Source organism: Talpa europaea (genome assembly GCF_964194135.1).
Source record: "Talpa europaea genome assembly, chromosome: 12".
Classification (NCBI taxonomy): domain Eukaryota; kingdom Metazoa; phylum Chordata; class Mammalia; order Eulipotyphla; family Talpidae; genus Talpa; species Talpa europaea.
The window spans coordinates 90,922,519-90,947,190 of NC_140079.1; the positions used below are offsets into that span (position 1 = coordinate 90,922,519).

The 24,672-nt window shown below is 35.2% G+C and overlaps 1 protein-coding gene across 1 annotated transcript in view; it reads right to left on the minus strand.

Moving 5' to 3' along the window:
• The window catches only part of LOC311181786 (phospholipid-transporting ATPase ABCA3-like), a gene marked incomplete at both ends in the record, with an annotated part of 69,217 nt that extends 45,325 nt beyond the window's left edge, over positions 1-23,892 (minus strand). The window contains 12 exons of the mRNA XM_084250221.1: positions 7-161; positions 749-866; positions 1,609-1,746; positions 4,364-4,545; positions 9,103-9,276; positions 10,313-10,430; positions 12,419-12,535; positions 13,406-13,662; positions 15,540-15,681; positions 19,788-19,915; positions 23,287-23,539; positions 23,833-23,892. Of these exons, the coding sequence (XP_084106347.1) occupies positions 7-161; positions 749-866; positions 1,609-1,746; positions 4,364-4,545; positions 9,103-9,276; positions 10,313-10,430; positions 12,419-12,535; positions 13,406-13,662; positions 15,540-15,681; positions 19,788-19,915; positions 23,287-23,539; positions 23,833-23,892 (1,842 nt within the window). The remainder of the gene's footprint in view (positions 1-6; positions 162-748; positions 867-1,608; positions 1,747-4,363; positions 4,546-9,102; positions 9,277-10,312; positions 10,431-12,418; positions 12,536-13,405; positions 13,663-15,539; positions 15,682-19,787; positions 19,916-23,286; positions 23,540-23,832) is intronic.
• Between the last annotated feature and the right edge of the window lie 780 nt (positions 23,893-24,672).

The window sequence follows — 24,672 nt, forward strand, 5'->3', positions numbered from 1 at the left end:
ACTCACCACAGAGTAGAAAAAAAGGTGTTCTGATAGTGTCAAATCATTAAACAGCAAGTCAGATTGTGGGCAGAAGCCCAAGTTTCTCTGAATCTCAATCATGTTCTTTGAGACGTCATATCCATTAATATAGGCCTCTCCTCTGGTAGGTGGGTAATGGCCTGCAAGTAAGCAGAAGACTGACACTTTGTGAAAGAATTTTCATAATGTAAAATATTGCAGATCAGCATCTCAAATTCAGTCTACTTGTGAATTACTCCAAAGCACTGGCACCATGTCCTAAAGAAGAATAGTTCAGGAAAATATCAAATGTAGGTGGTGGGAATAGCTATCTTTTAATTTCCTTGTCTTTTTGTTATAAATACTAATTTTTCTACAAGGGATATGGATAATATGGTAATAAAAGCATTCAAATAATTTGCTATATTCCAGCATATTAGCACTGCAATTAACCAGTTACTATATTTGTAAACAATAAAATACAGCTATATTTTGTAGATGCTATGAAAAACATAAAGATCTAGTATATTTAACTTTTTCCTCAGAAATTTAAGTATCAATAACAACCAGTCCAGATTTTGTGGGAAAGTATTTGATAATATATAAAAAGACTATAAAACCATTTCAGCCTGATAAATCATTTATCCTATTAAAATATGTATTCTTTAAAAAACTGAGATAATATTACTGATTGGTTAACAGTCTTAAAGGAATCCACCCTCTGCTCTGGAGAGAGCTAAATACTTACCTGTGAGGATAGATATGATTGTAGTCTTTCCAGCCCCATTTTGTCCTAGAAGAATAGAGATCTGTCCTTTATATAAATTCAAAGACATGTTGTTTACTGCTACCTTGTCACCGAATTCCTGTGAGATAAAAGAAAAACTTGGAGTTTGTCACTATCACTTATGTAAGGTGAACACCATGTTCTCCATCCACAGAAGAAACAAGATCAAATTCATGTTGTAAAGAACGATGATGTTATGAATAAGGGACAATACTTGTAGGTGAATTGAATTTGTACATTAGTCAAAATAAGTGTGACGTCACAATGGTATGTATACCTACATTTGATAAAGGAAACTGAAATCTCTCTCTAGCCTATGTATGAAGTGTATTATGTAGAGATTATGGGCTTCTATAACTTTAGCAAGGGCCAAGAAAGCTCACAGAAGTTTCCACCAATGCTCAGAAAAGGTGAACCAATGATTTCATCCACAACTCTAGTGATTCACATGAGCGTGCCTGGGATTGCTTGAGATTACAAGCAAATGCTGTCACACTCAAATACGCGCCCATTATATTTTTCAATGGCCAGTTAATAATGGTTTCTATATTTTTAAAAGTTTGCTTAAAAATAAGAAATTATCATCTCCTCCATGAGAGGAGATTAAAAGTAAACATAATTAAGGGAGCAAGTAAGACTATATTTGTAAAGATATATCTAATATTTATATGTTCTATATAACACATAGTACTTTATTGATTATGGGTAACTCATTATTAAGCAGCTCAATTATTTTCTTGGAATTCCCAGTTACAAACAACTCCATAGCACAGTATGTGACTTTCAGTGCTTGCAGGAAAAAGAGACCTTTGAAACAATACCTTGTGCAAATGTTCCATCTGGATACCTATCACCAAATTAGTAGGTTCAGTCTCAAAATACTTGTTTTTAGTGCTCCTATGGTGTGTCACTTCTTCTTTTTCCACTTTAACTGTTGGTTTTCCAAACCAGTATGAGTACTAGAAGTAAAGTGAAAATGCAAATACCAAATGAGCATTAAAGAATGAAGCCCTTTACCTGAATAACCTTCTGAACCAAGTGATAGAATCAGTGATCAGACATCCCTACGGAGAAAGGTCCACGGCCAGATGACTTCACTGAAATGTTCTAGCAAACATTTAAACATGAATTAATAACAGCTCTTCTCCAAGCCTTCCAAAAAGTAAAAGGAACATTTCCTAACTAATTCTATAAAGCCAGAATTACCCTCATCCTAAAACCAGACAAAGATATTATGAGGAAACAAACTAAAAGATAAATATCCTTTATGGATATACATACAAAAATCTTCAACATAATACAAAATACATTCAAGAGCATCCAAAAAAGAATTATACATCATGACAAGGCAGGATTTACCTCAGAAATGCCTTGTTGGTTCTCCATGTGAAAATCAATGCAATACACCACATTAATAGAACAAATGGGGAAAAGCCACATAATTATTTTAATCGATGTAAATGAAACTTTTGCCAAATTGTTTTATGACAAAAATATTAAGAAAACTAGTAACAGGAAAGAATTTTCTCAGAATTATAAACGGTGCTTATGAAAGAAAAAACACAGCTAATATCATACTCAATGGTGAAAAACTGAATGCTTTTTCTCTTAAATCAGGAACACGACGAGGGTGCCTATTTTCATCTCAGCTATTCACCACTGTACTGGGAATTTTAGTAAGAACAATGGGGCAAGAAAAAGAAATAAAATTTCTTTCCAAACTGGAAAGGGAAAAGTAAAACTATATTTGCAGATAACATGATACTGCAATCAAAAAAGTCAGAAAGTCTCTTGTTCTTCCTCCCCCTCACCCACTACTAGAGCTAATAAACCAATTCAGCGGGGATGTAAGGTCCAAGATCAACATGCAAAAATCAGTTGTGTTTTAATGCACCAGCAAAGAAGAATTAAAAAGAGGAAATTAATGATTCCATTTGCCATAGTATCTGAAAGAGTAAAATACTTAGGAATAAAGTTAGCGAAAGAGGTGAAAGACACACCTGAAAAATATGAAACCTTGTTGAAATAAATTAAAGAAGGATTAATAAATAGAAAGTTCATAGATTTAAAAAGTTAATATTTAAAATATGGCAAAACTACTTAAGATCGTAGCATTATAGAAATAACAGACAGTTGTACACAAATATTTATAGCAGCACTTTCAAATAGCCAAAACATGTCCTCCTATATGTCCAACTACAGATTAATGGATAAAGGAATTGCTTGATATACATAAATCAAAAAGAATGAAATAAATTCTGATATATACTACAATATGGATAAACCTCAAAAACATGTTGATGAAAGAAGCAGACACAATGTTCACATAATATATGATTCTATTGATATAAACATCCAGAATAAGTAAATCCAAACAAAATAAAGCTCATTAGTGACTTGGGATAGGGGAAAATTTTGGGATGATGAAAGTGTTTTGGAAGTAGATGTGTGCATGTATATTGCAAATACACTAAACACCACTGATTCATCCGTTTTAAAATGATTAATTTTATATAAAGTTTATCTGCATTAAAATTTTAATTTGATTATATAGAAAATTTTCTCAAAAGACACTGGATGACAGAGGATATTTTTTTCTGTATAAATACCAAACCCTGGTGTCTGGGACCCAGCCAGTATCACTGACAAGAAGTAAATCTTATAAGATCTTAGGAATATTTTGTCACCAGTTAATCAACTCATAAAGGCACAAAAGTCTTATATTAAAATGGATCACTATTGTTAAGTTAATCGTAAAAACTAGATACTATTTTGCTATATATTTTATCACTTACTATAAACTGTGTTGTGAAATAAATAACTCTGTAAGCATTGTATTTAGATTCAATAAATGGTAATTTTTCCTGTTTAATAAAATTTTTTAATTTGAAAACATAAATGAGGCATTATAAGGACCTGAAAATCTTTGGCTTGACTAACTTTGTGAGGTGGGTAAGGTTGTAGTATACTTTCAGGGATCATATTCTGCACAAAATGTATGATTTGAATCTCCAAGGTTTAGAAGCAGACACTCTTAAAATACTAGTGTTCAAGAGTAGGGACAAGCTGGAATTACTATAAAATGAGATCATAGTCGGGGCATTTTATCACACTGGGTTGGAATATTTTCTTGGTACTAGATACTACCTGGTAATGATAAGGGAGCATGGAGGACAAGATGCAGCTGTTTGCCTACTTTAATAGGTGTAGCCATTGAAAGGAAGCAAGTATTGAGAGCACAGATATGAAAATATTTAATTATCTACTCACTAGAATCTAAGAAACCATCACAACTTAATAGACACTTTTAAGTTTCTTTATCCTCCAACTAAATTTACTATGAATCACTCAGGTGAAAAAGGTTGCATTACAGTTTTTAATGTGTGGGGTTATCAATGTCTTGTCTGCACATATTTTATATTTGCATTATGTGGAAGGTTATATCCAGAAATGGCTGGCATTTTTAGTAGGGTTGATACATAGATGAAAAAATGGACCTGAACCTGACCTTTTGGTTTGATTATATTAGAAATACCCAAAAGGACCTCTTGCAATAACAGTAGTATTAAAACTCACCTTAAGAAAAAAGTACCATGGTTGGGGCATGCCAAACTGCCCTGGAAAGACAGTTTCTATAAACCAGGTCACAAGGCCATACAACAAAGCATCAAGTAAAAGCATTCCCATCAAATAGCCAAAGACAAGGTTATCCTCAAGACTGGCTGGTGTCCAAAGATTTTCCCACTTAACACCAATTTCTGAAGTAAAAAAGGAGATATTTACCACAGATGACAACAGTAGGGTTCAAAGGGCAAGGAAAAAAAAGGTTGAAATTTTGCCACTGTGAATTATCTATATGTTGATACCCTTAGTATGTAGGTCACACAAGAAAATGGTGGCATATGTAGCACACTGGTTTCCTCCCTCCTTCCATCAAATTCTACAAAATTTGTGTACTGACAAAGTCAGTAACTGAAACAAAAATGAATAACAAAAAGTCAAGAAAGCATCAAACCTATTAGATCCTGTCCCTCCACTTTCTCCCTCATGCTCAATTCCCACTGAAATAATCATCAGGTCACAAAAATTTGGAAAAATAAAGATGGAAGCTGACTATGAAACCGAAGAAAAAAAATAAGTTTTGCTAAGATATAGTATTGATGGAAAGGGGAAAAGAAAGTCACCACAGAATCTAAGTACTTGCATAAAATTTTATGGCTATTTTCCTTGATTTAGTAGGATGTTTTTAAAATCTTTTGCTATGTAAAATTTTTTGAGGTAATCCCAAATTTTTTTTTTTTTTTTTTGCCATAGGGTTGAGTCTCCACAAACATCTCTATTATGGATGTTGTGTATTGCCAATATTTTTCTCTATGTGTTTCATTGTTGTGGGTCTTATCTGTAAGTTTTTAATGCATTTTAATTTTTGTGCATGGAGTTAGTGAGTGTTCCAACTTCATTCTTTTGCATAAATATGTCCAATTTTCTCAGCACTATTTGATAGAGAGATTCTCCTTTCTCCACTGCATGGTCATGATGGCTCCATGATCATCAGTTAGGTACTGATATATGGATATGGATTTATTTTTGACCTTTGATTTTGTTCCATTAATCCATGTGTATATTTTCATTCCCATACCATGCTGTTTTAATTATGACTACTTTATAGCATAAAAATCAGAAACATGATGCCTACATTTTTCTTGATTTTTTTCCTTCCCCTTAGAATTCTCCCCCCCAACCCTCCAGGACTGCTTTAGTTATTTGGAACCTTTTATAATTTCACATACATTTTATTATTTTTGGTTCTACTTTCTTGAAGATTATCATTGAAATTTAAATGGTGATTTCATTAAGTAATAGTCATTTTGCCTGTATTGATTCTCCTTATCTATGAACATGGAATATCTTTCTATACTTTTATGTCTTGTTCTATATCTCTCATTTCAGTTTGCAAAAATCCTTTACCACCTTAGTTAGGTTGATTCCTTAGGTATTTCATTATCTTTGAAACAATGGTGAATGGGACCATTGTCTTAATTCTTTTTTTTCTGTATATAAAAGTGTTACAGATTGTTGTATGTTGATACCGTAACATGACACTATTAATTTGTTTGTAGTAGGTTTTTGGTGGAGTATTCCACATACAGTATCAGGTCACCTATGAGTAACATTAGTTTTCTTCTTTTTTTTTTTTTTTTTTCCACTCTGGAACTCTATTTCTTACTGTGATTGTTCTAGTTCAAACTTCTAATATTAAACAGAAGTGATGACAGAGAGCAACCTTGTGACCTTCCCTTGATTTCAAAGGGAAAGCTTTCAGCTTTTCACTATTAGATATAATATTTTGTGACTTTATTATATTGAGGTAGACTCTTTCTGTTCCCATTTTGTTAAAAGTTTGTTTCATAAATGGGTGCTGAATCTCATCAAGTGCTTTCCTTTCTTTGCATTTATTGATATATAGTTTTTATCATTCCTTTTGTTGATATAGAAAATAAAAATGGTTGGTTTACATATAATAAACAAGCCTTCCATCTCTGGGATAAATCTCACTTGATCATCACATATAATCCTTTAATATATTGTTAAGTTCAGTTCACTAGTATTTTGTTCAAGATTTCACATCATAATTCATAAGGGATATTAGTCTGTAGTTTTCTGTTCTTGTGCTGTCTTTGTCTGGTTTTGATACAGGGTGATGTATTTTGAGCAAGATGGGTATAAGTTCTTTAAAAGCTGTCTGGTCCTAGGTTTTGCTTTTATGAAGATTTTTAATTAACTATATTTACTTGAATGTATATTATTTTACAACATTTTTCATTTTTGTATAATGTTTGATTACTCCTCTCAGGTGTAATCAAGTCACCCCTGAACTGTCACCATAGTCTATGAAGATTTTGAATGCTCTTTCAATTTCCATGACTGAGATTGGTTTATGCAACTCCTGTTTCTCCCTGGTCTAGTCTTGGTAAACTATATTGTGATAGAAATTAGTCCATTTTTTTCATGGTTATCCAATTTATTGGTGTATAGTTATTTAATAGTAGTAATCACTTAGGATCCTTTGTGTTTCTCCTCTTTCATTTCTAATTTTATTTATTGCAGTTTTATCACTTTTTTCATAGCCAAGCTAGTGTTTATCAATTTTGTTAATTGTCCAGGTGGTTTTCCAGTGAACCAACTCCTAGTTCCATTGATCTTTTGTATCCTCTTGATTTCTACTTCATTTCCTTTGGCTTCTGTTTTTATTATTTCCTTCATTCTACTAACTTTAGGATTTATTTGGTCCTCTTTGTCAAGTTGTTTTAGGAATAATGTTAAGTTGTTTACTTGGGATTTTCCTTGCTTCATAATGTGGGCCTCCATTGCAACTGTCTTCCCTATTAAGATTGCATTCTAAATAAGGGACCAGGAAAATGAATATAAGAAAGTGAAAATCAAAATCAACAAAAAACTATGAACCAGAGACACTTTTTGGGGGGTGGGGGGCGGGAGGGGAGGGATTGGGGTCAGAATGGGGCGTTTGCAATTGTATGGGGGAATATAAAAATAAAATTTATTATTTAAATTAAAAAAAATAAAACCATGTGAGAAAACAAAACAAAACAAAAAAAAGATTGCATTCTATAAATTCTAATAGGTAGTGTCTTTGTTTTCATCAATCATGGTCTTTTTTTGCCTTCTGCTTTAATTCTTTCTTTAATCAATAGCTATTAAGCAGCTTTTTGTTTAGTCTCTATGTATTTGTGTCATTTCCTATTTTTTTCTAAGTTGGCTTCTAACTTTATGGAATTATGGTCAAGAAAAAATGCTTGGTACAGTTTCAATATTCATAGCTTTATTGACAATGTTTTTCAGTATCCTTTCCTTATCATTAGCGTCAGCAATTTAATAATAGTGTTTCTGTTTGGAACTTTTTTGGGCCTCTTGGATCAGGAAGTCTGTTTCATTTTCCAGAACTTTCAGTGCCTTGTTGACCAAAGTTCTAACTACTATCCTTTATGACCAGCTGTTGTCATCTGGGAGCCACAGGTTCAAGCTGACAATCACCACTTCATACAGACTGTATAATGACAGCCACCAAGACAGTCCATCCACTGTCTTCAGGCTCCCTATTTAAGGGGTGTAAAGTGTTTCACTTTCCAGATCAGGGTGCCTTGTTGCTATCCAATAGTACAGTAGCTGCCTTTGCAGGTATACCTACTATGGTGAATCCAACTATTCATTTTTCTGCTGCAAGCCTCTGAATGCTTATCCTGTAATTCTCCAGTGATATATTCTCTGCCCTGCCCACCAACTCTCCCACACCCTACTCCAGTATAGCCCTCAGTTGCAATGAGCAAGTGTGAGCCCCTCAGTCTACAGCAACGGAAAGGCTTGGTATGGCAGTCACCCCTCTCTTGGTTATACTGCTCTCGTGTTGCTGAAAACTTAAATTATAGTTTTTCCTATCTCTTTTCATGGTGTCTTCCCTCTTGATGCATGTGATAGCAATCTTTTTATCATTCAGAAGTCATTCTCTTTTTTTAGGTATAATTTGTTTGTAAATATGTAGAGAAGGCTATACCAGTGTCTTCACTCTTCTTTCATCTCACTAGACTCTGAAATAATTTAATAGTATAAAAGGTATACAAATTTGAAATACTCCTCAATTCACAGGACTGAATTAGTTAGCCTGTCACTTATCTAGTAGTTTATCTGGTATTGTGTACCCTGGAAAGTTAGCAGTATAAATGTCACTTTGGAAAAGAAGTCCATTCTAGAAAGTAAGAAAAAGAAGAATATCACCTCTCCCCAAGTCAAAAAAGAGTAATGTTGGGTGCAGAGGACAGGTACATTGATCCTAGGTTTTTATTTTAGAGAAACCCTGGAGAAATATTCAGATGGGATTACCCAACACTGTATGGTGGTGGCATTTGTATTGGCAAAGGCATATAGATAAATGGGCCTGAAGAAGTGTTACAGGCTTTTCATATCTTAAAAGTCACATTCGGACCATGCATAACTTCCCAAGTTTAAGGAAGGACAATGAGTTTCAGAAAGGGATACTGGATGGCAGAGAACTGAATGAGGATTTTGAGGCAGGGGAAATAACCAGAAGTATGTTTCTAATAGATAAGGTACCAGTACAATTTTCCAGACATAAACAGTCATACTTCAGTTTGTATGGGTTCATACAGTATCTCAGGTTAGGTACTCTACTATTTTATAACATTTTCTTACCTCCTCACCCACTGATCCACCCACACTGTCTCAACTCACCTTTCTAGGAATCAAATATCAAAGATAATATGTGGAAGGCAAATACTTACCTTTTATTTCCAACTTGAGCCAAAGATTAATCCCCAGTGACAATGCAACATTTGAGCTGAGACAAGCAGCCACCTTCTTGGTGAGGGTTATCTCTCCATAGCGTTGTGTTAGAGAGTTAAATGGATAAAAGCTGGCAAAATATAGGATGCTTCCAGTAGAAACAGCCAAACGTGCTAGAAGTCAAGAAAATATAAGGCCATTTTGAAGCAACATGCAAAATAAATTAAAATTGATGAAGTAAAAATATGCCCAAGTAAAACTACAATGACATGAGTTATCCATTATTCTCCTTAAAAAAAAATCACCTTATGGAGTATTACTGGCATATAAAAAGATGTATACATTTCTAAACCATAATCTTGCTGATATCACTCCTTTGAATTACCTTCACTTCCTACATTTAGTTTATCTACATAATAATCTTGCCCATAATCAAATCTTTTCAACTGTCTTCAAAACATAAAATCTATCCGTTTCACTACATGCCCACTACTATCACCCCAAACCAAGCATTAAATATTGCACCTGAATTTCTAACAAATTCTAGCACTTCAGCTTGGATCCTCTCTAGATGCCTGATTGACCTTTTGAAAACAAATACTTAATGAATTCTTTTGCCAGTAATAAAATTTCCCTACCCTTGCTTTAACTCCCCTCTGTTCCCTTACAGGAGACTTCTGCTCTCAGTAAAGGGAGACCAGATATTTTAGACCAATGATCTCAAAAAGGATAATTAAAACAGCTGACTGACAATATAAGAATAACACTTGACTGCAGCAGAGAGCTCAAAATTTGGTGGCAGGAGTTGGATGAAAGAAACACACAGGTACCTTGGGGCTACTTTATCCATGTGGAAATTTTCCAGCTGACGACATAAGCTGAGAAACTGAGTAGTTCTTTTGGTAACTACAGCTTTGTGGAGGTAAAAACTGGAGTTCATGACCAGGTAAGACGAGGCCCTGACCAAATCCCATGCTTTGGTTAGGAATGCTACTTTAGGAATAATGGGATTCAAGTCCACCCATATACACTGGACATATTAATTCCCAGTGTTCTCTTTACCTCCCATTTCGTGTGCAATTAATTCATCTTCTATGTTAGAATATAAGCCAAGACTAGATATGAAGTTGCTAGAAGTCACTCCCATATATGATCCTATCTTGATCAGTTAAAATAGAAATTCTGTTAAAGGAGAAGTCTTAGACTCACCTTTATTGAAGAATGTGCTAACCATAAAGCCAAAGAATATTGAAGCAATGGCATAACACATAAGAAAGACAAAGATGAAACTACTGTCACTGTAGCGAAAGATTGGCTCACTGAAAATCTATAATAAAATAATTATATTATGTAAGGTACATAGTAAGTAGTGTCACAAAAACACAAGGCAAGGGAGAGAAAATGATGGCCCCAATATTATAGATCACACTGCTCAGTGACTGAAGCTCAGTGAGATGGAAAGATCTCACTGGTGGCGCAAGTGGTTAAGACACAACCTATGAAGCCATCCGCAGCCTCTGCAGCATGAGTTCGTTTCCTGTCTGCCAGGGAGCTGCCTGCATGGCATAGCAGACCGCTCCTGACTCGCCCACTGCTCCCCTCGGCAGTGTACTTCGGTCAATCTGCCTGTTCTTTTCCCCACTTGGTCTCTGGTGAGTCCTCTCACTCCCCACGCCTCTGGCCTGTACCCAAGCGCTTGTATGCATAAATAATCTTAAAAAAAAGTTTAGGGAAAAAAAAAGTAAACCACTTCCTAGGGTTTAAGTTCTGCTCAGATATTTAGCAGGCTCTGCATTGCCATAGTGGAGAAAATAAAAGCCATATTTCATCCTCCTGGCAACTGAGGCCAGTAAGTCCACGCTGTGATTTCCTTTTTTTTTTTTAATTTTAAAATTCTTTAATTAAATTTTTTTTTATTTTATACATTTTTTTACATAATTTTTCATTTTTGCACAATGTATGCATTTTCATCTTGGTTATAGTCCCTATACAATTCCCACCCCCCTTGTTTTGATCATACCCCCTCCACTCCCCTTACACCCCCCAACCCCCGCCCCATAGTGTGTGTCTGGTTTATAGTTGCTTGTTGATTTTGATTTTTACTTTATTATAATTAGATTTTATCTGGCCCCTTACTTAAGTTTCCTAAATTTCTGCTATGAGTGAGACCATCGGTATTTTTCTTTTTCTTTCTGGCTTATTTCTCTGAGCATGATCTTTTTTCTTTCAAAGCATGCTGCAATCCATGGAGCTGTCTGATAAGCCGCTATTAACACCATGAAGCTATTGGTGCCTGAAATGTGGCTAGCATGACAAACTGTAGTTTTGGTTTTAGTTTAGTAATTTTTATTTTTATTTATTTTTTTTTTCATGTTTTAAAAATTTATTTTTTTTTCTTTTTTTTTTTAATAATAAATTTTATTGTTGTATTCCCCATACAATTGCAGCCCCCCCATTCTGACCCCAATCCCTCCCCTCCCGCCCCCGCCCCCCTAAAAGTGTCTCTGGTTCATAGTTTTTTGTTGATTTTGATTTTCACTTTCTTATAGTTATTCATTTTCCTGGTCCCTTATTTAATTTAAAAAATGAAAGCAGTGTCAAATACAGATCAAGTATTTCTTTTTTTTTCTTTTCTTTCTTTTTTTTTTTTTTTTTGTGGGACACTCGCCGGTGGCCGGGGAATCGAACTGGCACTGCAGAGGCTGCAGGCAGCCTTGCAATCCAGCGCTCAACCGCTGCACTACCAGGGGAGGCCCCAGATCAAGTATTTCTAATGAAAAATATAGTGTATGAACTGAGATATATTAAAAATACAAAACACACATTGGAGTTTGAAGAGTACAAAAAAGAATGTAAAATATCTCAATTTTTACACTGTTTGCACACTGAAATACTATTTTGCAGAGAAGGGCTAATTAAGATAATTCCCTCTACTTTTTAAAATTTCTAGTTGCTACTAAAATTTAGTATTGGGCCTCCCTGGTGGCGCAGCGTTTGAGCGCTAGGCTGTGAAGGTGCCTCAGCCTCTGCAACACCGGTTCGATCCCCGGCCACAGGGTGAGGGTCCAACATGGCGCGCAGACCTCTCCTGCCGCCCGCTGCTCCCCTCAGCAGTGTACTTCGTCAGTCTGCCTGTTCTGTTCCCCACTCTGGCTCTGGTGAATTCTGTCACCCGCGCTTCTGACTGTACCCAGTGCTTGTATGAATAAATAAATAATTCTTTAAAAAAAAAATCCAAGGTTTAAAAAAAAATAAAATTTAGTATTACATATGGGACTTGTATTTCTATTGGATTGTACAAAATCAGATACTCGCCTTGGCAAAGAATAGCACACATATCAAAAAGATGATAATGATATAAAAGAAGAAAAATGTGAGGAAATGGGCAGCCCAGATCATCCAGTTTCTAAGTCCAATTATGAGCTGGTACTCCTGTAAGATATGCAAAGGAAGTAAAATATTATGAATATCAGTTATTCACAGTATTTTCACATATATTTTTCTAACTAAATTCCCATGAAACCTGTAATATAAATGGGGACTATCACCTCCACTTTATGAATAAGAAAAATCAAGACTCAGAAAGTTGAGTGTGGGGTCAAAATGCAGTTGTTAAGGGCAACACTGACATTACAATGTATTTCTCCTGACTTTGGAAATTATTTTTCAACACTACACCTAGTGTTTTTCACTACTACACTTAGCATTGGACCAAAATGGAAAACATTTCAAATTGAACTTTGAAATACTGGGATTAAGATGTTTTTCTATTACACTGTAATTCCAGGAATTACCTTTTTTCACCGAGTTAAAAGTCAGTTGTTCTTACGCTTATTCCTTGTTGGTAATGAGTCTTTTTGTTCCCTTCTGCTTTTTTTCGAGATTTTTCTCTGTCTTTACTTCCCAGCAGTTTGAACTTACCATGTCTAGGGTGTGTGTGTGTGTGTGTGTGTGTGTGTGTGTTGTATTTATCCTGCTTTGTGTTTCTGAGCTTTGTGAACCTGTGACTTGGGGTCTACTATTAATTTTTGAAAATATTCTGTAGTTATACTTTTTTTAAGCTCCGTTCTCTAATCTCCATTTTGTGATTTCAGTTGTGTACACTGCATAATTTGATATGGTCTCTAACTTCTGTTAAGTGGCATCATATTTGTTCTTCCTGTTCTATATTTGGACTTGCTGCTACTGGGCTGTAACAACTACCCAATAATGGTTAATATGCCAAAATCATCCAATTCTCAATTAAAGAGGTCCACAGACTTAAAAATTACAGAAATGTTATCAGAATATAATTTGGATTACCTTCAATCTTTTTTCCCTTTCTGACACAATGGATCGTATAATGGAAAGTACAGTTGGTGAGAACATGAGTATGAACATCAAAGGGAGGAAAGAATTCATGGCCCAAATTAATACATCTTGAGAATAAGTTGGGTGTGGAAATCTCTGTAAGGAGATACTGATTCCATTGAACAGCTCTTTAGTGCTCTTCTGATGATACAGCATGATGGCCTTATCTAAGGCATGCTGTATAGCCAGGAACCCTTCTCTGATGTATCCTGCATGAAAAAAAACAACGTTGTCAAGTAAAGCAGACTAAGGAACCATTCAGACACACAAAGAATAAGGCAACTGAAGTAATCCATGGCTTGTCACCTACAGAATCTACATTTACTACTGTATTTTTACAGAGCTCTTGTAATCTTACCTTACGTTCCTGTTACTGAGTTAACCTGGTAAAACCTTGGTTATCCAATACTATGCTTCTCTGCATTAGTGATTAAACCCATCAAACCAGGACTTCTGCCACTCTCAGGGAGACAGTGAGGTTCATGGCAGTTGTCGCCCCTCTCCTGTTGTGTGATATACAATAAATGTCCCTTGGTTGAATCCTTGATTGGTCTCTTTACATTCCTTCCATCTTATCACTAAATCTGGACAAGTCTCTAACAGTGTCAAGGCCAACTGAACATAATTACTCTGGGAACCTATGAGTTTTTATATAGAAGTAAGGGATACTACTTCAGCTGAATCTGATTTACATTTCCCCTAAATAAAATGTATTTAACAAAAGTGGTAGGTTTCCTAAATGTGATTTATATTTACCAAAGAATGCAGGTTGAATTAAAGAGTGACAAAAACTTGGAAATGTAAATTGAAGACAGAAATATTTCAGTGAGTAACGCAGAATGGCTCCCAAGGAAAACTGCCTCGCGGAAACCAAGGTAACTATATAAAATCAGGTAAAAAGGCAGCTTGGGGCTTAATTTGTTTTTCTTTTACTAATTGCTTAAGGTTGGAATTTAGGAACATTTAAACAATAAAGGAACATTTAAAACTATGAAGTTATTTCTGAGCATTGCTTTATCTATAGCCCCCAAAGTTCACTCTTAAATGTTAACATGTCTTCTTTTCTTCCTTTTTCTTTTCTTTTTTTTTAAAGATATATTTATTTATACAAGCACTGGGTACAGTCAGAAGCGTGAAAGGGTGAGAGAATTTTCAATTGAAAATATCTTCTAACTTCTTTTGATTCTTTGACTCATGGATTATTCAGAAATGTGTTGTTTATTGTCCAAATATTTACATTATTTCTACTTATATTATTGTTATTGATCTCCAATTACATCGTCATAAGAGAGAAATACCCTGTATAATCAGTCTTTATAATTTCAGTGAGATTTGTTTCATAACAATCCAGCATAAGAGTAATCCTGGTGAAGAAATCATAATTAACAAAATGTGTATTCTATCCTGTTAAAATATTCAATTCTACAAATGTCAATCAGTTTAGGAAAACTGAAAAGTTTATTCATGTTACCTATATCTTTATAGTTTTTTAGATCATCGATCATTTTCCAAAAGAAGAATATTAATATTGCTACCTATGATTATGGAATTGTCCAATACTTCCTTTAATTCTGTCAATTTTTCTTTATATATTCTGAAGCACTGTTACTAAGTGAATACATAATTGCTGTGTTTTCCTGACCAAATAGTCCTTTGTCTTGAAATATATTTTATATGATATGTAAATATCATCCCTGGCCACCTATAGCTGTCTTTAATAAAAATGAAGACTCTCCAAGTCATTTTCTTACCTATTTTTTCCCCAGCCCTCTTCTCTCTTATTCCACAATGACTCTAATTACAACATGCATAGCATTTAGTATTTCCCCACATTTAATTGAAACTCCATTTTAAACTTTTTTGGGGTGGTTTCAGATTGAATGCAGTTTATTTTTTCCAAGTGCACTTACTTTTTCTTCTGTCATGTTCACTTGGCTATTAAATCTTTCCTGTATTTTCCAATTTCAGACTTTGTGTTTTATATCTTTTTACCGTTTTCTATTTTTCTGCTGAGATTTCCTCTCATATATATAAGTGATATGTTAGTATACAACTGTGATAATAAGTCTGTTTAAAATCTGCTCACCAGGACTTCCTCCATCATGAAAGTTTGGGTTCCTGGGCCCTAGAGAAGAATGAATAGGAAAGAGTAGGGATGTTTTCCAGCCGATGTTGTCTGGCCATGAAAGAGTCCTCTGTATCCTAAGAAAACGCAGATGATAGTTTACCTAGAAGTAGCAATAGAAAACAGGCTATGTTTAAAAATCAAACCTGAAAAGCAAATACTAGAAATAAAGGAAATCTGAGTCTAGATGGGAAACCATGTGATTTAAAAGATGAGACTCTGCTGATGTCAAAAATGATTCTCCAAGTACAACATGTGTCCTGCAATCTATCTATATTTGAAGTCCTCGCAAAATGTAGCCAGTTCATAATAACTAACTATACATATGGCCCATAAATACATGAAAAGTTTCAATGTCACACAATGAAATACATTTGGAATTACAACAGCATCATGGTGACCTAAGACATTTCTTCCATTTCTCCTTGTCAATCCAAAACTAACGGATCAATAGTAATGCTTCATCTGCTCATTGCCTCAGGATGCTGGTGAGATCCACTATTTGAGTGATGAAAGGTGGGTGGCAAGAGACACACAGAGGTGGCATTCTGGCACACAGATGGCAGGAATGCCAACCTGATCAAAGGCCCAGGAGAGTGGAGAGTAAAAATGATCAACAGACCCATGCCCCTGGCCCAGAAGAACCTTAAGGTGGCAGAGCCTGAGGTACTTCATGCCAACCAGGACCCCATAAAGGAGGGCACTTGGGAAAGCACTCTTTTTTTTTTTTTATAAATTTTATTGTTATATTCCCCATACAATTGCAGCCCCCCCATTCTGACCCCAATCCCTCCCCTCCCACCCCCGCCCCCCTAAAAGTGTCTCTGGTTCATAGTTTTTTGTTGATTTTGATTTTCACTTTCTTATAGTTATTCATTTTCCTGGTCCCTTATTTAAGTTTTCTAGATTCCTGCTATGAGTGAGACCATCCGGTATTTTTCTTTTTCTTTTTGGCTTATTTCGCTGAGCATGATCCCTTCCAGCGCCATCCATGTTGCTGCAAATTGCATGTGTTTATCTTTTTTGAATGCTGAGTAATATTCCATGGTATATATGTACCACATCTTCTTGATCCAGTCATCTATTTTTGGGCATTTGGGTTGTTAGGGAAAGCACTCTTGAGTACAACTTCCCATGGCACACTCCCCCACACCACCCCCCCACCGGGATCTATACAGGTACCTTGAAGTATATCCTATTCTATTTTCATAGCACTCTTGATATTGTTGAGTTTCTCACATCCTGAATTGCTGTTAATTTCTTATTTATAGCTCCAATCCCTTCCTTTTGCTAATTAATTTTATTCTTGTTCTCTCTGAATTTATTTTCTGTTTTTTCTTATATCTCTGAGTTTCTTTTTGATAACTATTTTGAATTCTCTGTTGGCTAGGTCATAATCTACTATGTCTTTAAGTACGGATTCTGGAGAGTTTTCATTTTCTCCTTATGGTATCATATTACCTTGAAGTGTCTGTGTATTTCACTGTCTGTGCATTTGGCAGCTCTATCATCTTTTAAAAATGATTTCTCACTTTTTGTTTGATCAGCAACATGGTAATTAGTGGTTATCATTTTCTTTTTCAGTAGGTGGTGCTATGGCTCCAATTTTTGGTTACTGCTAGCTACTTTAGGTACCGGAGACAACTTGGGGATGGTGGATAACATGCTGTTGTATCAATGGGGATAGAGAGAGGCACAGAGGGCCAGGCTGCTGCTGTGGATAAACTGTGGGAGATCTGGTATCATGTGCATGTCACAATGTAATCCCACCTCTTTGGGATCCCAGATCTATATAAACAAAATACATATTCTTCTCAAGTGCACATGGAACATTCTCAAATATGGACCATATATTAGGGTACAAAACAAGCTAGTGGTGAAAAACTGAAAACATTCCCCTAAAACCAGGGACAAGGAAAGAGTGCCCATTATTATCACTATTATTTAACATAATATTGGAAGTCCTAATAAGAGCCATAAAACATGAAAAGGAAATAAAAGGTAATTGGAAGGAAAAATGAAAATGATCATTTTTTCAGATGACACAAACTCTAGTAAACTATTAGAAATAGTGAATATAGTAAAGTGGCAGGCTATAGAATATACAAAAATCTGTTATGCTTGAATATGCAACAATAAACTAGCCAGGAGAGAAATTAGGAGAAAAAACTCCATTTATAACTGCATCAAAAAGACTTAAATACTAAGAATAAATTTAACAAAGGAGATAAGACCTATACATCAAAAACTATAGGACATTTTTAAAAATTTTATTTTTTATTATTATTTTTAAGATTTATTTATTTTTATACAAGAACTGGAGTACAGGCTAAAGGCACGGGAGGGTGAGAGGATTCACCAGAGACAGAGCGGGGAGCAGAACAGGCAGATGGACTGAAGTGCACTGCTGAGGGGAGCAGCGGGCGAGACAGGAGAGGTTTGCCCCGCCATGTGAGTTATCTGCCTGGCTGGTGGGGAATTGAACTGGCGCTGCAGAGGCTGCAGACAGCTTCACAGCGCTGCGCTCAACCTGCTGTGCCACTGGGGAGGCCCTATTTTTTTATATTAATTTTTATATTATTTTTTTAATTTTTTACATCATTGTTCATTTTTAAACAATATTTGCTTCCCCCCACCCCCTCAGGTGTAGTCCCAATATAGTTTCTTTCACCAATGCACCTGTGCACCATCACCTTAGTCACCTGTGCTCTTCCCTCCCTCTCTCTTATCCCTCTCCCTCCTCCCCCCCTGCAGTATGTCTCTGATTTATAATTGTCTGAAAAACTACAGGACATTTTGAAAGAAAAAGAAGACAGAAAGAAATGAAAAAATATTCCATGCTCATGTATTGGAAGAATTACCATCATTACAACATGATAAGATACACAGAAAATCCTAAGACTACAACAAAAACTTATTAGATATAATAAACAACCTTAGTGAAGTAGTAGACTACAAAATTAATACACAAAAAAATCTCTTCTGTGTCTATACACAACTAATAGCATAAAAAGAAACCAAGAAAGCAATTCTATTTACAAAAGAATTAAATATCAAGAATAAATTTAACTAAATAAATGAAAGATGTGTACATGGAAATCTATAAAATATTGCTGGACAAAATCCCAGAAGACACAAAGAAGTGGAAAGATCTTTTATGCTCATGGGTTGGAAGAATTAACATAGTTAAAATTGCAACAGCACTTAAAGCAATATACAGGTTCAATGCAATCCCCATGAAAATTCCAATAGCAGTTTTCACAGAAACAGAACAAAAAATTATGAAATTTGTTTGGAACTACAAAAAACTCCAAATAGCAAAAATACTTCTAAGAACCAAAGAACAAAAGTGGAGGTATTCTCCCCAACTTGAAACTATACTACAAAGCTGCAGTAGTTAAAGCTTCATGGTACTGGAATAAAAACAACACATAGATCAATTGAACAGAACTGAGAGTCACAAATCAAGCCTAACATATGTGGATACCTAATTTATAACAAAGAGGTCAAGAGCACAAAATGGAGCAAGGAAAGTCTCTTCAATAAATGATGCTGAGAAGATTGGACGGCTGCATGCAAATGAATGAAACTACACAATATCTAACACCATATGCCAAAATTAATTGAAAATGGATTAAAGATGTAAAACATACCTAAAAAAATCTAAGTGATAGAATCCTTGTCATTGCCCTTAGAGATATGTTTAGGAACTTGACTTCAAGAGCAAGGGGAACAAAAGCAAAAAACAAAAACACAAATGGAACTACTCCAAACTAAAAAGCTTCTGCACAGTGAAAGAAACCTGCATCAAAACATCAAAACCTGCATCAAAAACCTCCTATGGTAAATTCTGTGGTTCATCCCAAGAAAGAGGGTTTTTCCAAGCTTGGTTGTTACTGAACATATATCTGCTTTGAAGCTTATTCATTTCACCACCACTCTTTGTAGAAATTGCTTGATTCATCAGTTTCTCATGAATCTAGGACTTTTTATTTGGAAGATACATGTCTTCCTTTAACAGCGTAATGCAGTGGTTAAAAACACAGGCATTAAAGTTATTTAGACCTGGGTTTAAATTCTTGCTCTATGGTATACAAGAAGTTGATTTAGGGAAGGGTAATTCTTTCATTTATAAAACAGGGTTAATGATGTCAAACTAGAAGTATAATCACTATTAATTTAGAAATTTTCTAAATAAAATTTCCTCACCTGAAGTGGCAGAGGGTCATTTATATTTTTAAAGACAGAGTTAAAAACGACGACAGCCAGCACTTTAAGAGCTTTATTGTCATATTCAATGTACCTCTCAAGTTCAGTTTCTGAAGAAAATCCATGCGCTGTGGAAAGGCAAAATTGTTCACTTAAATAAAAATAGCTCATAATCCCTTCTAAGAGGGGAGACACTATTTTACATGGACAAAAGCTTATCCGAATACTATACAGTTAAAAACACTGTTTCTCAAATATTGGTATCACAATTACTTAATGGACATTTGGGATTCAAAAAAATTGATATTTTATAAATTATCACTATAATTTTAAATAAGAACCATAAGCCATATATAAAATAAATCACTGGTCACCAGGGAAGTACAAATCAAAATCACAATGAGGTACCACTACACACCACTGAGATGGCTACAGTAAAGACAGGTGTTCAGAAGTGCTGGTAAAGATGTGCAAAAGTTGGAACATTCATACAGGGCTGAACAGAATATTAAACACTCTAATAGTCTGGCTGTCCCTTAGAAAGCTAAACACAGAGTTAGTCTATGACCTATTCATTCCAGTCCTGATATATACCCAAGAGAAATAAAAACTTAGCTACATAAAACTTATAGATAAATGTTCACAGCATGTGATTTATAATAGCACAAAGGTGGAAATACCCACATGTCCATACAATGGCATATTATTTAGCAATGAAAGCTCTGAAGTGCTGATACATGTATGAACCTTGAAAATAGTATGCTAAGTCAAAAGGCAGTCACAAAAGATTACACATTGCATTTGTATAAAACTTACATAAAAGGTTTATTTATACATTACATAAAGTAATAAGCAAATCTATGGAGACAGAAAATAGTGTTTTCTTCACTCTGGTGGGCTTAAAAATTGTGGGGCAATGGCTAAAGATTGGTGATGATAATGCTATAAAACTGTGGTAATGACTGCATAACTATAAATATATTAAAAACCACTGAAATGTACATGTTAAATGGGTGAATATAGGCATGTACATTATATTTCATAAATCTATTTTAAAAGAAACAAAACAAATCAGGAGGTGGAGATCATGCCAAACTGTGCTTTAAAAAAAACTCAGTTGATGGCTCCATAGTTGTATTGAGGTAACAGAGGAAGAAATCAGTGAAGACAGATCAATCAGTATAAATGACCTAGTCTGGACAAAAGAAGAAAAAAAGATTGGAGAAAAGTTGCAAAGATCCTCAATGACCTGTGGGGCAATACAAAATGTATAGTATTTGTGTCATTACAGTCCAAGGAGAACAGACAGAAAGTCATGTGGAAAAATAACTGGGAAATAACTGTTGAAAATCCCCCAAATTTGGTGAGAGATAGAAATTTATAGATACAAAAGGCTCATTGAACCCCGAAATGAAATAAAACCACACTTCACACATCACAATCAAACATCTGACAAAGACAGAAAAAAATCTTGAAAGCATCTAGAGAGAAATGACACATTACCTGTAGGGAAATAAGGAATCAAATGATAGCATAGTTCTTTTCAGAAACCAAAGGAGTCAGAAGAAAATGGCAAATATTTTTTAAATGCTGAAAGAGGAGATATTAAATCAGAATTTGATACCCGATGAAAATATCCTCCAGAGGATGTGGAGAGAAAGGAACTCTCCTGCACTGCTGGTGGGAATGCAAACTGGTCCAACCACTATGGAAAGCTGAGTGGAGATTCCTCAAGCTACTAAAGACAGAGCTTCCATGTGATCCAGCAATTCCACTCCTAGGTATTTACCCAAAGGACACAGAAACATCAATTCCAAAGAGCACCTGCACCCCTATGTTTATAGCAGCACAATTTGCAATAGCTAAGCTTTGGAAACAACCCAAATGCCCAAAAATAGATGACTGGATCAAGAAGATGTGGTACATATACACCATGGAATATTACTCAGCATTCAAAAAAAGATAAACACATGCAATTTGCAGCAACATGGATGGAGCTGGAAGGGATCATGCTCAGCGAAATAAGCCAGAAAGAAAAAGAAAAATACCGGATGGTCTCATTCATAACAGGAATCTAGAAAACCTAAATATGGACCAGGAAAAAGAATAACTATAAGAAAGAAAAAAAATCAAAATCAACAAACAACTATGGACCAGAGACACTCTTTGGGGGGGGGGGTGAAGGAGGGATTGGGGTCAAAATCGGGGTTGCAATTGTAAGGGGAATATAAAAAAAAGTGGAAAAAAAAAAAAGAAAATATCCTCCAGAAGGGAAGTTGAGTAGAGATAATATAAGATGAAGGAAAACAAAGAGAATGCATTAGGAGATGTGCTCTAAATATTATTAAGGGAAGTCCTTCAGAAAGAAAGAAAACAGTATGAAAAGAAAACTTTGCAACTTTGAGAGTGAAAGGAGGAGCAAGTTATGGAAAATATCTGTGTAAATAGTTTTGTCTTCTTAAGTTCTTTAAATATGTGTGAATTATAACATTTTCTGGTGAAGTTTTCCATTTTGGTAGAAACAAAAACTACAGCATTGAGAGATAAATATAAAGAGGCCGATATACTTGTAAATACCTGACATTACAATGAAGTGATAAAATATTAGCTGTAAGTAGATTGTGAGTAATTACATATGCACTTTTTAGCTCCAAGAACAACCACAAATAATATGTATCAGAAATATAATCCATCTATTTTTAATTTCATCGCCCCTGCATTTGATGTGATGTCTAAGAATTCTTCATCTAAATTACAAAGATTCTCCACTAAATGTTTTATCATTTTACTCTTAGATCTGTAATCCACTTTTTTTTTTTTTTAAAGGTGAATTCTTTTTTTTTTTTTTTTTTTATAGAGGCATGCTTTTATTTATTTGTTTGTTTATTTTGTTTATACAAGCACTGGGTACAGTCAGAAGCGCGGGAGGGTGAGAGAATTCACCAGAGCCAGAGCGGGGAGCAGAGCAGGCAGAAGGACCGAAGTACACTGCTGAGGGGAGCAGCGGGCGGCAGGAGAGGTCTGCGCGCCATGTGGGACCCTCCTCTGGTGGCCGGGGAGCAGCCGGGGATCGAACCGGCGCTGCAGAGGGAGGCCGCGGGCAGCCTCGCAACCCAGCGCTCAACCGCTACGCCACCGGGGAGGCCCTGTAATCCACTTTCATATAGATTTTGCTTAAGATGTGAGGTTTCACTGTTTTAGCTATTGATAGTCAATTGTTCAGCATCAGTTGCTGAAAACATTATCTTGCGCCGAATTCTTTTGCACTGTTGTAAAAACTATTGTCTTATTTATGTAGATATATCTCTAGGTTCTCTATTCTGTTTCATGATCTGTGTGTTTATATTCCTCAACCAATATCATAGTGTCAATATATAACTACGGTTACATTTTTAGTCAAAATTAACAAGTGTGATTCTTTCAACTTTATTCTTTTTTTCTGTCTTGGTATTAGTGCCATCAAAAACAATAAATTTTACAGAAAATCTTAATTTCTAACCTTTTATACTGATGTTTAGATTCTTCTGCACATTCTCAGTGATCTCTTTTACCACATTAATATTAGAAGGCACATAAATCAATTCCCATTCGTCAGGATTTTGTAGCGAAAAAGGCAGATTACTGATGGATTGAGGAATAAAATTGTAAGATCGAGTACCATGTATCTTAGTATTTACACGGAATAGCAAAATCATCATTGGAAATGTCAGTGCTGTTAAGACTTCCAATATTAAATTAATGAAACGCCTCCTCTAGAGGAATAAAAAAATGGCATTAGTTGACTTGAGAGTACACAGTTAAAGCAAATGGTTATTCTAATATTAAGCTTCTGCCAGTTTTACTTGGGAACAGCCAGTGTTTCCTGAATTGTCTCATACCACCCTGCCTCCCCTCTCAATTTTTTATAGTTCACACTATATTTTTAACTCAGCTTTATAGATTTGCAAAAGCCACCCACAGCTCTGGAATTGATTTTCAAAAGCACACACACACAAACTGAACTACAACAAATGGGCATCTGTGGACAATTTCCATGGTTACCTACCTTTATGGTAAAATTTTTCCAGAGGAGCACTGCAAATTGCTTGAGTGTCAACAAATACATTCTTCTACAAAGAGTGTTCAATACTAGGGATGGAAGAAAGGCTGTTTAATGTTAAGTTACCAGTCAATGTGAACATCAGCAAATGGTAGGATTAATTCCTCATAATTTTTCTCTTAAATCAGGGAATAAGTAATACAAATAAACATTCCTGTTGAATACAACTAGAAGACTGAACTTTGTAGAGGTAGGCACAGCTTTTGGGGAATCTTTCCTCTTTGGGAAAGATTCTAAAGAGTCAGTCAAGAGACAAGGAAGCTGAGCAGCCCTTCTGAAACTAGCCTCATAGTGAGCCCAGCCTCATGGTGGAGTGACAAAGTTAAATCCACAAGCCTTGGTTGGGGTTGTACTAGTAAACTTTCATGGCTTTGAGCTGTCAAGAGTTAAAGTAAACCAGAAGTCAGTCAGTCACTGCAGCGAATACAAAAGAGCTCCAACATGTCTCTGCCTCTGGACTGGATTGAAGTGTCAGGCAGAAGCAAACAAACATACAAACAAAAAACCCTCTTGGGAGGAATTAAAAATATTCTAAATTATTTCTAAAAACAATTTTCCACATGTGAGCTCGAACACAATACAAAAAATATAAGAAAAAGACACAGAAAACAAGTTTACATGAATGAGAAACTATGAAACTACAAATAGAAAGGGTCCGTATGTAAGAATTATCAGCCAAGAATTATTCAAGTAAAAACATCCACTGTGTTCAAAGATAAAAAATACTGAGAATTTGAGAAGAGAACTGCAAATTATGACAATGGCGTGACAAAGGTGAAAAAAAAA